General features: G+C 34.3%; 1 protein-coding gene across 7 annotated transcripts in view; it reads right to left on the bottom strand.

Moving 5' to 3' along the window:
* DOCK3 (dedicator of cytokinesis 3) overlaps window positions 1–13,495 on the bottom strand; it is an 899,254-nt gene that overhangs the window by 332,266 nt on the left and 553,493 nt on the right. For all 7 annotated transcript variants that reach the window (XM_053600715.1, XM_053600720.1, XM_053600716.1 and 4 more), the window contains 2 exons: window positions 8,561–8,621; window positions 7,141–7,288 (listed from right to left, as the gene is read on the bottom strand). In XM_053600715.1, the coding sequence (XP_053456690.1) occupies window positions 7,141–7,288; window positions 8,561–8,621 (209 nt within the window). The remainder of the gene's footprint in view (window positions 1–7,140; window positions 7,289–8,560; window positions 8,622–13,495) is intronic.

Here is a 13,495-nt window from a genome sequence, read left to right as displayed (position 1 = left end):
TTGGATAGACACATGCAAAAAATGAAATTGGACCCTCACCTGACACCATACACAATAGCTAACTTGAAATAGACAAAAGACTTAAATGTAAGATATAAAATTCAAAATTCCTAGGAGAAAACATAGAAAAAAGCTCCTTGGCACTGGTCTTGCCAGTGATTTTTGGGATATGACACCAAATCCTTGGGCAACAAAAACAAAAATAAAGAAGCAGAATTACATCAAACTAAAAAGTTTCTGCATAGCAAATAAAAAAAAAAAGGAAAAAACCAGAAACAATTAGTAAAATGAAAAGGCAACCTATGGAATGGGAGAAAATATTCGTAGACCATATATTCGTTAAAGGGTTAATATCCAAATATGTGAAGAACCCTCATAAAGCAATAGGAAAAAAGAAAAAGAAAAGAAAAAACTATAAATAATTCAAAAAATGGAGAAAAGAGTTGAATAGACATTTTCCAAAGAAAACACATAAATGGTCAACAGATCCATGAAAAATTTCTCAATATCACTAATCATCAGGGAAATGCAAGTCAAAACCACAATGATATATCACTTCACACCTTTTAGCATGGCTATACTCAAAAGACAAGAGATAAAAAATGTTGGCAAGAATATGGAGAAAAGGAAGCTCATATATACTGTTAGTAGGAATGTAAATTAATACAGTCATTATGGAAAACAGTATGGAAGTTCCTAAAATAATTAAAATAGGACTATCATATGATCCAGCAATCCCAGTTTGGGCATATAACCAAAGGAATTGAAATCGGTATCTCAAAGACTTATCTGCAACCCCATGTTCATTGCAGCATTATTCCCACTACCCATAATATGGAAACAACCTAAGTGTCCATCAACAGATCAATGGATAAAGAACATATATAAATATTTTTTAATCCATTCATGTATACAGATAAACACATACACATATATAGAAATAGGGGCTATTACTTACCCATAATAAAGAAGGGAATACTGCCATTCTGATCACATGGATGAACCTGTTACGCTACATGAAATATGCCAGACCCAGAAAGAAAAATACTATTTAATCTTACTTATATGTGAAATCTAAAAACGTCATTTACAGAAGCAGAGTGTAAAATGGTGGTGGTTTGGGCTGAAGGTTGGGGTAAAAGAGGAAGTAATGGGGAAATGCTGATCTTAGGGTACAAACTTTCAATTGTAAGATAAATAACTTTCAGAGATTTAATGTACACCACAGTGGCTATATGCAATAATGCTGTATACTCATATAATACTTGCTAAGATGGTAGATCTTAAGTGTTCTCGCCACATACAGAAACACACGCAAGGGTATCTATGTGAATTGACAGATGTTCCTTAGCTTGATTATGGTAATCATTTGATAATGTTTATGTACATCAAATAATCACATTGTACTACTAAAATGTATATTATTTTTGATATTAATGCCTCAATAAGGCTGGGGAAAAAAAGATGGTCCAGTGGGCCTTTACTCATTTAAGAATGAATAAAGGCCATTAAAGAATGGCTCCTACACAAGTACTGCCAACGTAACGTAGTTTCATGGATAAGTTGGTTATGAATATATTACAAGGTATTTTGTTTCCTTTGATGCTACTACGAAGGGTATGATATCTTTGATTTGATTATCAGCTTGACTGCTGTTATTGTAAATAAAGGCTATTGATTTGCATACATTGATCTTATATCCTGAGATATTGCTGTATTTCTTGATCACTTCTGGGAGTCTTGTGGTTGGATCCTTGGTTTTTTTTAAGTATTAGATCATATCCTCAGCAAAGAGTGATAGTTTGACCTATCTTTCCTCGTCTGGATACCCTTGATATTCTTCTCTTGTCTGACTGCATTGGCTAGGCCTTCCAGCACTGTGTTGAAAAGTAGTGGCAATAGTGGACATCTTCATCTAGTTCCAGTTCTAAGTGGGAATGAAGGGTTTTTCTCTATTCACTATGATGTTAGCTGTAGGTCTGTCACAGATGGCTTCTATCAGTTTAAGGAATGTCCTATCTATGCCTATTTTCTCAAGTGTTGTGAAGGACCTGTACTAGATTTCAAGAATCATGAAATCTTGAGAAAAGAAATAGCAGAGGGTGTTAAGAGATGGAAGAATATATCATTCTCATGGACTAGAAGAATCAAAATTGTTACAATGTCCATACCACCCAAAGCAACCTACAAATTTAATGTGATCCCCATTAAAATACCAACATCATACTTTGAAGATCTTGAAAAAATAGTTCTCTGTTTCATATAGAACCAGAAAAAAACCTGAATAGTCACACAATTCTACAAAATAAGAACAAATCTGAAGGCATTACTTTACCAGACTTCGGGTTATACTACAAGTAGATAGTGATCAAAACAGCTTGGTATTGTCATAAATAAACAGAACAGAGAATCTAGAGATGAAACCAGCTTCATATTGCCATCTGATCTTTGACAAAGCAAACAAAAGCATACACTGGGGAAAAGAATCCCTATTTAATAAATGGTGCAGGGAGAAGTAGCCACATGTAAAAGACTGAAACTGGACCTGCATCTCTCACACCACTTACAAAAACTAACATAATGGATAAAAGATTTAAATCAAAGACACAAAATGATAAAATCCTAGAAGAAAGCATGGGAAAAAACTCATTTTTTTTTTTTTAAACTCTTAATCTCATCAGCCTATGGAAAGAATTTATGAAGAAGACCCATTGGCAATTGCAGCAACAACAAAAATAAATAAATGGGACCTGGTCAAAGTAAAAAATTTCTGCACAGCTAAGGACACAATCCACAAAGCAAAGAAACAACCTTCAGAATGGGAGAAGATATTTGAATGCTATGAATATGACAAAGGGTTAAGAATAAGACTTTATATAAAACTCAAGAAAATTAATAAGAAAAGTGTAAACAATTCCATTAAAAACTGGGCAAGAGAAATGAACGGAAACTTTTCTTACGAGGACAGATGAATGGCCAGGAAATTCATGAAAAAATGCTCATCATCCCTAATCATCAGAGAAATACAAATCAAAACTTCCCTAAAATATCACCTAACCCCCGTGAGAATGGCCCAATAATAAGATCCAAAGGCAACAGATGCTGGTGTGGGTGCAGAGAGAGGGGAACACTCATGCACTATTGGTGGGACTGCAAACTACTACAGCATCTATGAAAAGAAGTAAGGAGAATCCTCATAGAACTATAGTAGACCTATCATTTGATCCTGCAATCCCATTGGTAGGTATCTACCCAAAAGTAAAAAGACATCTTACCATAAAGACATTTGCACTCAAATGTTTATAGCAGCACAATTCATAATTGCTAAGATGTGGAAACAATGCAAGTGCCCTTCAACATATAAATGGATTAATAAATTATAGTTCATGTATACCATGGAATACTATTTTGCCATAAATAAGATGGAGGTTTTGCATCATCCAAAACCTGGATGGATTTGGAGAACATTCTACTAAGCGAAGTCTCACAAGAATGGAAAAACAAGCATTACATGTACTCAGTTCTAATTTGAAACTAGCACATTAAGAATTACATGCTCACATGAGAGAAGAACTCAATTAAATTCAAGGAGGAGAGAGGGGGAAGGATTGGGTAAGTTCCTGCCCAATGGGTACATTGGACAGGTATATGGCACACTCCTCAGCAAAGGCTACAATTACAGTTCAGACTTTAACCTAATTGTATGTACTTTCATATTAACCTGAAATTTAAAAAAAGGTGGCTATGAAGCAAAAACTCAAAGGCAATGTTCTGAGAAAATATCTGAATAGGTTTAGTGTCTATCCCAAATATGAGGAAAAGTTACCCTCCGAACACACAAAAGAGGCTGACACCTTATTGTATGAATATCTGTCCTTATAAAGCCTTTTATAGTTATGAGGCATTCTCTGAATCTCTTCATTTTGAACATCATAGCACTGTTCAAATAAGTTGAAACAACGTCAATGTGAGTTTTAGATGATTATAAAGGCTACCTGGCAGAATGGCTTAAATTGTTTTTAAAAATAATTATGCTTGGGGAATAATCACCCAATTGAAGTGCTAAATGTTATTGGAAAAATTACCTTAAAAGCGGCATAGTAAATAGCTGTATCATGAGGCTATAGGACAAATGAAAACACCCACACACCCTTTATGTTAAACTATTAAGCAAACATGCAATTGTTCCTCAAAATGAATCTCCTGTGTGAAAACATTATGAAGGATCAAAGAGCTATGCATCAAAACTAACCTGATGGAAGTGAAAATAATACGTGTCTTAGAAAACTGTGTCAGATGATTCAAAAATGGCTCTAGTGATGACAAAGACCTAATGGCATGGCTGCATAGGAAGAATCTGCATAAATATTTTCATGAAATGTGAGAGTAGGGAATAACACTTTTCAGTTTTATGTGATTGAGTATATAACTTATAATACACATTTTCTATAATATGAAATGTACAACCAAAATTATAAATTTAGTATTTGAAATATTTATTTCATTAAGGTTGGCCGGAGCATGTGTGTACCCCACATATGCATAAATGCATTCATGATCTATGTGTATATGACTTAATAAAAAAATAATAAAAAATAAAATAAAATAAATTGGACAGTAGTCTTCACATATCCACAGTTATCTTATATTCAGCACAGGCATTATTTATGGACACCTCTCCCCCATAATGTTGGCTTTAGCTCCTGGCATTCCTTTTGTGTACCAGGTTTCAGGAACAGCAAGCCTTAAACCTGCATGTGACCCTTTGTCCCTTGTCCCTCTGGCCAAGAAGAAAAATACAATATCTATATCAGACTGAAATACATATAGTGGTTATTTATTTATGAATTTTAAAGCTTTTGACTCGTTAGGAAGTGACCTAGTTTACATGCCTCAGCTTCTTGTGAGTTTCTTAAAAGGATGTGGTGCTTTCCCATATAAACATGATGTTAAAGAACATTACAATGCAGGGTAGTAGCTTTGGCAGGGACAGAAGTTTGAATCTTCTCTGGTTAAGACTGACTCTGAATAATGAAAGAAATGACAAGAATGTCAACAACCAATGAGATATTTTCCAATTCATTGAATAAAATTGTACAGGAGGTTTTTATCTTTGCAAAATCCTGTCCTACCAAAGGCTAAAGCACTATCAATAGCAATTAGTAAAACCTTTGTGCTTACAATTAGGTCTAACCAACAAACACATTGCCCAAAACTTACTGGAAAATTTGTTTCTCCTAAAGGCTAGATTCACTGTGCTGGTAAGGATTAAAATTCCTAATCCCAGAAGAATTCTATACTGCACACAAACTGAATTTCACAAACATGCATTTGAGAGTCTGTCTGAAAGTCTTTTAATGTTTTCAAATAGAAAAATTATACTACATTTTAACTCTATTAGTCCTTCAAAGGAAAATTAAAAAAAAACAACCTATCTTTTCTAAAAACATTTTTCTTTGGGTTTTAGAACTGATATATTAAACAAAGGAAGAAGAAAAAGGGTTACCTTTTCACTTCTTGGAAAGTAACAAGCCAGTACTGAAAGCTGTCGTTTTAGAAGCAATTAGGCCAATTTAGCCTAACAGCATGATTTCAGGAGAAACTCTGTGAAAGCTTCTACCAGCAATGAAAACTTACACTGAAACAAGTTAAATGCACAGAGATATGGGTGGTGCCTGTGGCTCAAGGAGTAGGGCGCCGGTCCCATATGCTGGAGGTGGCGGGTTCAAACCCAGCCCCGGCCAAAAACCACAAAAAAAAAAAAAAATGCACAGAGATACAATTTTTGAGGGCTATCATAATTCTCTTGCCCTCGGAAGGGCAGTGAAGTAGAATAACAATGATTTTAGATTTGTTTAGTTCTTTCCAAAAGGAGGAAGGGATAAGAAAATGCCCGTTCTATTATCTATCAATGAAGGAATTTGGAGAAAAGCCTGTAACTGATGCACAAAGGGAGAAGAAAACCAGCCAATGTTTTCTTTGTAAGTTACATCCCAAAGGAATATCCTCATTCTATAATATACAACTCTGAGCAGGACACAGTTGAAGGCAAAGTAGGTAATAAGAAGATTTGGGTTTGTATTTTGAAATTCATCAAATGTGGTTGATTATATAAGGGCCCAAATTAAGAGCAATTGTGAATTAAGTTCATCTTATGCCCACATCAAAACAACAGATAAAGCAAAAATAAATTAATTAATTAATTAATTAATCTCCATACAATACTATGGTAAAGATACCCTGTTTCCCTGAAAACAAGACATCCTCCTAAAATAAGACCAACTTACAGGAAAGATAAGACGTCCCCTGAAAATAAGACCTAGCGCATCTTTGGGAGCACACCTTAAAATAAGACAGTGTCTTATTTTTGGGGAAACAGGGTATTTAACATGGTGACTGACAGCATTTGATTTAATTTAGAAAAACAATATTGGGTAGAAACTAAAATAACAAATTTTTAAAAAATATCACAGAAATACACTTGCTTTAGAAACTCACTAAATTCACCAGTGAACATTTTTAGCACTAGTATTTGTGTCTAAGTGTCCATAAGCAAAGAAATAACATATGCCTGAATTTTGTGTGCTTTCAAATTCTCTTTTTTCTATTGCTTAGCAAAAGTCAGGAGGAGATGGACTACTTTTACAAGGCAGATCCTTTGGCTGAAGAACATTAAAAATAATGCCATTCCTGGTTGAATGTGACTTAAATATCTGTGGTGGCAGAAATGAAGAGTGAGATTTCAGCTCCTCAGAAAAATAGGCTTTTCTTTAAAGATTCTTTTATAGTTGAAGACACATGACAAATTACATTGTTAGCTTTTATGCAAATATATAATAAGGTTGGTTAATTCTGGAGAGAAAAGGAAATATATACTACTAGATTTTCACTTTAGGATAGAAGGTCCAAACTCAGCTATTTGGAACCTTCTGCTACTCGAAATCACCAGGAAACTTGTTAAAAGAAACATTGCCTGGGCCCCTTCCCAAACCTGAGATAATCTCTGTATTTTTAAAAAAACTCTCTATCCTACATGATGGTGATTCTTTGTCTATAAGGTTTGAGAACTACTGCTCTTGAGGGCAGAGCTGGGATGTCTAATGCTGCAAATCATTAATATTCCTGATGTCCATTACTCACGTGTAAACTTTAAGAACAAAATCCTTTTCTTCCTTTAATTCAGTGAGAGACTGTAGGACATCCAAGATGCTTAGCACTGCACAGCCATAGGGTCGCCTATAGTGCAGGTGAGCAGGGCCCTTCTTTGAGTCATTAAGGAGCATCCGGCCTTGAATACAGAGAAAACACCAGTCAGCGAACTTCACACTCCTCTCTAGCATCATTTGACTATCATCCAAGGATTCCAGAGTTATAAGCACCTAAGAGATCCTCTAAATTAGAAGACTACAGGATTGAAGGGAATCATCAAAAGATATTTAAGTGGAAAAATACCAAACAGGCCTCTAGCCAATGCTCTTTCCCTGTAACACATTCAATCAGTTATCCATATCATCTACCTCTAAACCAACACCAATAGTCCATTTATTAATTATAAGAGGATAAAAGAGTGACTTCATGAATTTCTTAGAAAAACCAATGTGCTAATAGATTTAAACATGTTAGGCATATTAAGCATATAAAGCTTAGTATTTGAGTTGCTAGGTATAAACTACGTATTATGTACAGATAAGGAAGACACTGTGTTCTTCTTTCAACCAAATTCTGCTGCCAAAGGTGCTCCTAAACCACCGTAGAAATGAAAGCAATCTTAAGAAGTAGATGGGTGCTTATTTTTCCTGCTTACCAAAGCAGTGCCCATCATGGAAGAGGTCTTGCAAATCCTGAAACCTCAACAAATGCTTTAAGTATACCAAAATAGTTTTGTTGGCCAAGGATTAAAACATATTATTTGACAAAAATGTACACAATATGCCAGAACCTAAACCTATGAACAAGGATTTGGGTGGCCCTGGCCCCCAAAGTGATGTCATAAACTTGAAATAAATCTGGGCAAATTAACCACAGACCAGTAGCAAAAATAACTGTTTTTCATCTTGGGAAGGATAAAAGTGAGATTCCATCCATCTTTTCTAGGGACAACAACCCTAATTAGGTGAAAAAAAAAAATAGCATAGATACGTAATTTTGGATATATACCACAGGAAAGAGCATTTACCACCTGTTAACGTTGGCATCCTTGGCAACCTGCTATAATATCTCTGAAGGACAGTGTAGGTACAGAGGAAGGGCATTGTGCTACACAGAATGCACAAAAAGCAGACCACTTGAAATACAAAGTTTAAGTATAAAACCAAATGGTATGCAGAAGGTTTCAAGTGACAAACTTGCCCTCAGAAAACAAACCAAAGAAAGCATCCATATATCAAACCCAGCTACCACAGCAACTAAGCCTAAGGTAGAGCTCCAATACAAGCTGAACTCCAATCCAGAGACTTGAGGTTAGCAGGTAGAATCTGGGAGAAAACAAAGTTCATGCACAGGAGATACTTATCCCAAGTTGGGCCACTCTTAGTTGTATGTATGGATAGGTGAAGAATACCTATTCGGATCACGTGGGCAACTATGTATAAATCTCTCTTCATATCTTTGCTGCTCAGATCCTAAGAAAAAGAAAAAAGCAAGTAAATTTAGGCAAAGAGTACACAGAAAATAATAAAAATTTCATTTTGAACCTCTAGTATAGTAATTTTCAACCGGTGTGCCATGAGAGTATCATAGGTGTGCCATAAAAATTTTTAAAGATCATTAATTGAATTATTTTTGAAGGAAGTTCAAAGCTCAGTAAGCATATATATTTTTTTTACTCTTTTTTTGGGTCAACATAATTTAAGTGTGCCATGGAATTTTAACTATAGGTTCAAGTGTGCTGTGAGACAAAAAAGGTTGAAAAACACTGCTTTCGTGGTTGGCTTTCAGTATATGTTATAGGCAACAGAAGGGAGATTACAGCACACAGCAGTTTATTGTTTGTAAGATTCTGCAGTAAGTCTGGATATCTTATATGCCTTTGGAAATTTATTTTATTGACAGTATTTTCCCAGATCTCATTTTAACCCCCGAACAAATAAGACATCTACTAAAGTTCTCATATAAGTCTTCATGATATTGCCTTATCCCATGTTCATTTTACCATCATGTAAAAACATTTTGTAACAAAAGGAGTAAATATTCAATGTAGAAAAACATGCAAAACACAAAAAATCTCATTAGTGACTAAAATTCTAAAAGTTTATTCTCTTGTTTTTTTCTTTGTTTTGTAGAGACAGAGTCTTACTTTATTGCCCTTGGTAGAGTGCTGTGCCATCACAGCTCACAGCAACCTCCAGCTCCTGGGCTCAGGCGATTCTCTTGCCTCAGCCTCCTTGTTTGTCCTTTTGAGACAGGGTTTTACTCTGTTGCCTGAGCTAGAGTGCAATGGCATTATAGCTCATTGCAACCTCATACTCTTGGGCTCAAGCAATCCTTCTGCCTCACCCTCCAGAGTAGCTTGGATTATAGGTATGCACCACCATGCCTGGGTAATTTTTAAAATTTTTTGTAGAAATGGGATCTCTCTATGTTGTCCTGGTTGGTCCCAAACTCCTTGCACATTCTCTAGTTTACCATTGACTCCATTGTTTACAACTGATTATTACACACTAGGTACATTTCCTTGAAAAGATTAATTTGGTCTTAGTGAAGTCATTTGATCCTCATTTCTGAATTCTGATATTTATTATTTGTACTAACTTATAAGGCTGAAAATAATTCTATTAGAAAACTTTAAGGGCTTCTTTTAAGTAAACAAATCTTGATTTAGAATCAGAAACTTTCCAAATCAAAGTTATGAAAATCATTCTTATACATAAAGTATTTGTGTTTAGAACCCATGTTGAAATAATTGCTTATGAATATGCACTTATACTTTATGCACTGTATTTGAAGTAATAGAAATTCTTTAATATACATTGTTTTATGTTTTTAACCAGGTCATCAACTTGCTGCTCATTCCCAGCTATTATTGTGATTCATAGTGATAAATGATAGAGTATTCATCATCCTTAATGGGATAGTTCCCAGGATTTTCCTTTAGCTTCTAGAAAAGTTTACCTTAGTTTTACTTATTTTCCCTCTTTCATCTTTTGATTAAGTCCAGATGTTTGTCTTTATTCAATAAAGAAAAAAAAAAAAGGCAGGGGAAAGGACAATCAAGTGGCAGTCACGACCTGGAGTGAGCTTTGAGATTCAAAGTTCCTGTGTTTCTTAATTTCTTTTTTCCTTGTTGTAGGGTTAGCACTAAGGTGAGGAAAGTAAGGCAGCTGGGGTGCAACATTTAAGAAGGCGTGCATTTTCAGAGTCCTGTTTTACTTGCCTTACCCTAGTCCCAACCTTGGCCTGTTGGATGGTCCTGAACATATGAAAGAAAAGGAGGTATTAAAAAGTAATGTGTAACAAAATTTGCAGTTAAAAAAAAAAGTAATGTGTAATAGTGAAACAAAATCTTTTAGATTCTAGATGGTTATAAAATTTTACCAAGTTCTTAAAATAACAAAATATGCTTTTAATGAAATAGGTTACAAAATAATTTAACATAAAATTGGAATCACAAAGATATTTATATGAAAGTTGTTTTTTGATATTGAAAAAACATGTTTTAGGATTCATTTCACTAGATGGTTCCTTGGTTTAAAATGGAACTTAATATTCTCAAAATATCACTGTATTTTGACATGTATTAAGATGGGTGCTAAATAACAAATGGAAATTGAAAAACAGGTTACCAGTTTTTATATACATTTTGGGAATTGAAACACGTCTATTATCAAGGACACAGAAATGTTTGACGCATTTCAAAGTAAAATAGTTCCTTCCACACAGCCTAGATTGCTGACCTAAACTACTAAAAGACTAAGATAACTATTAATTCCAGTGCACCTACAGAAGTCAAGCCAGTTACCAAAGATGACCAAATACTAATCAAATGGGTGGTATAAAGTAACACTGAACTTCTCTGTTGGTTCTGGATGAATGAATAAAAGGAAGAAGTCTAAAGTATAATTTGTGGTATTTTCCAAGTAGCTGAGTAGGGGCTTTTCTGACCATTTTGTACATGTTACCCAGAACTCTCAGTGACATTCATTTGAGGTCAATAAAAATAAAATAATAATTAATGCAATAAAATATTTTAAGTAAAATTATTATTTGTGAGTTCCCCATTTTTCAACATTAAAGCTATCTTATTAAATGTAGTGTATGGTTAAACTCAGTTACTGTAGGGCTTATTAAACATACACTCAAGGCCTAGTAGCAAGTGTGGCTATCCTTGCCAAATTACTCACACAACTTACATGAGGAGAAAAGAAGAGGGATAATGTACCCACCATTCATCTGGTGAGCAGGGTTTGAATTCTGACTGCACAATAGAAATTAAATTTGCTCATTGGACCAAACTCTAATCCTACATAATAAGGAAGCTGGTCCCCAACTCCACTGCAGGTCAGAGAGGAAATTGAGGACATCTTAGATTTAGCTACTGATGTTCCATTTGAAATACAGAAAAGTTAACTACTGTTCCTGGGCTACTCTTTTTCTATAAAGATAATAGGATTTACAAATGTAAAGTAAAACCAATTTATTCAGACTCAAGTTACGGAAAAAGAAGAAATATTTAAATGTATAATGTTATTTCAGTAATAATCAAGTTCAATTACGAACTCTAAGAAATAGCTACTTAAAATATTACTTTGGTATGTAGAATAACATAAATAAATGTATAAAATATAATGTCAACTAAAGCAGGGGTAACAGCACAAATTCATTCTCTGAGTTGGTCACTTGACTATAACAGAAAATAAGCATATATTCATTTATTTATGTACCAAATCATTATTGAGACCTTAGTATTTGCCAAGGACTCTTTTTGAGGCACTGGATATCTAGTAATGAGTGAATACACATAGATGAATTCTCACATATCTGTATATACAGCCACTGCTTATTGTGAAAATCAGCAGAATTCCTTATGGCATTGGCAATCATGTAAGTATAAAATTGCTCCTTCTTGCATAAAATTCTTCCTTTACAGGAAACCCTAAAACCTACTAAGGTCAGAAAAAAATAAGGCTTCAAAGAGAAACAATAAATAATGTGACTGTCATGTGGCTCTGAAGTCAGCTGAGTAACCCTGTAATCTGCTGTTTGTATGGTCTTCTTTTCCCTAGTCTAAGTTAGGTAAACTAACACCATCAACCATAGTTGTGCATACATTTTTCTGTATTTATTCTGACACTTTGTAGCATATATATGCCAACCTGGAAAATGTTTTTCTCATAGGAGGAACTCAAGTCTTAGAAAATGAGAAAACAGGTTCTATCAAAGTTATTTATATTAGGTAGCTTCATGTAAAAATAACAATCCTTGCTAAGATAACCTTATTCAGAAATTTTGTGTGCTTTGTAAAAATTCCTCAAATCATTTTTGGAACCTTTAAAAAAATAAAAACAAACTCCAGGCCTGTACTGCAAAGGGAATTATGGAAATAGTTTATTTAGCAGTCTTGTGCTTTCCCATTATCCAGAAGAACACATTCTGAATGTTATGTGCATCTTTGATTTATAAATTTGAGCTATAGCTTTGGCCTTTTAGTCTATATGGATAATTAAAAAACTAAGTGAAATTTTTGATTCACTGTAATTACATTCAAATACCACCATAATTAAGTTTATTTTTAAAGATACAGGAACTGTATTGATCATATTCAAGGATTCAAGGATAACACACACACAGCTCTATTCCCACAAATCCAAATCTAACAAACTCACAAACTTGTTCCTATCAACAAATTATCTTGCTGCTTTACCAAATAATATCAGAGAAATGAGTGTCTTATATCTTTTAAATTCCTCCTTTAGAAAGGAGGTCCCAGGAAACCACCTTGAGTATTCAGGAATTCACTTCAGAAGCTCTCATCCAATACTCTAACCTAAATCTCATTAACTACACTTTGAATTCTATCCTTTGTTCTTTTCCTGTTCAAGAGAAAACATTGTTCTTTCCAGACCTAAACCAACTCAACTCCCTAACCATCTTCCTGGATCTGCTTTTCCATTCTTTCTTCTTGCATTATCTCTAGGACTTGAATGCTAAGCTCAAAGATGAATAAAACATTATTTTGGCTTAACCAGATTCATACATCTTTCTGTGCATCTGCAACATTCTCAATAAAAGCTATCCCTATGAAAGTGGGTTCTGATTCTGCAATAAGAACATCATTTGATGTTTTGAAAGATAAATATGTAGTAAATGAACTAAAAACTGAGATATACAAATGAAATTTTATCTTTCATAGAAAGTTATGTATCAGATCTCCAGATAAATCCTATTGCATTTAAGAGGTATACTATAAGGTTAAGATATCTGATTGCCACAATCAATCATGTACCATATGGCAAGGTCAGTGACACTGTGAGATTATCACATCTCTGCATACACAATA

This window comes from Nycticebus coucang, chromosome 8 (assembly GCF_027406575.1).
Source record: "Nycticebus coucang isolate mNycCou1 chromosome 8, mNycCou1.pri, whole genome shotgun sequence".
Lineage (NCBI taxonomy): Eukaryota > Metazoa > Chordata > Mammalia > Primates > Lorisidae > Nycticebus > Nycticebus coucang.
The sequence above is the reverse complement of the archived record's forward strand: the minus strand, read 5'-3'. Positions and strand labels throughout refer to the sequence as shown.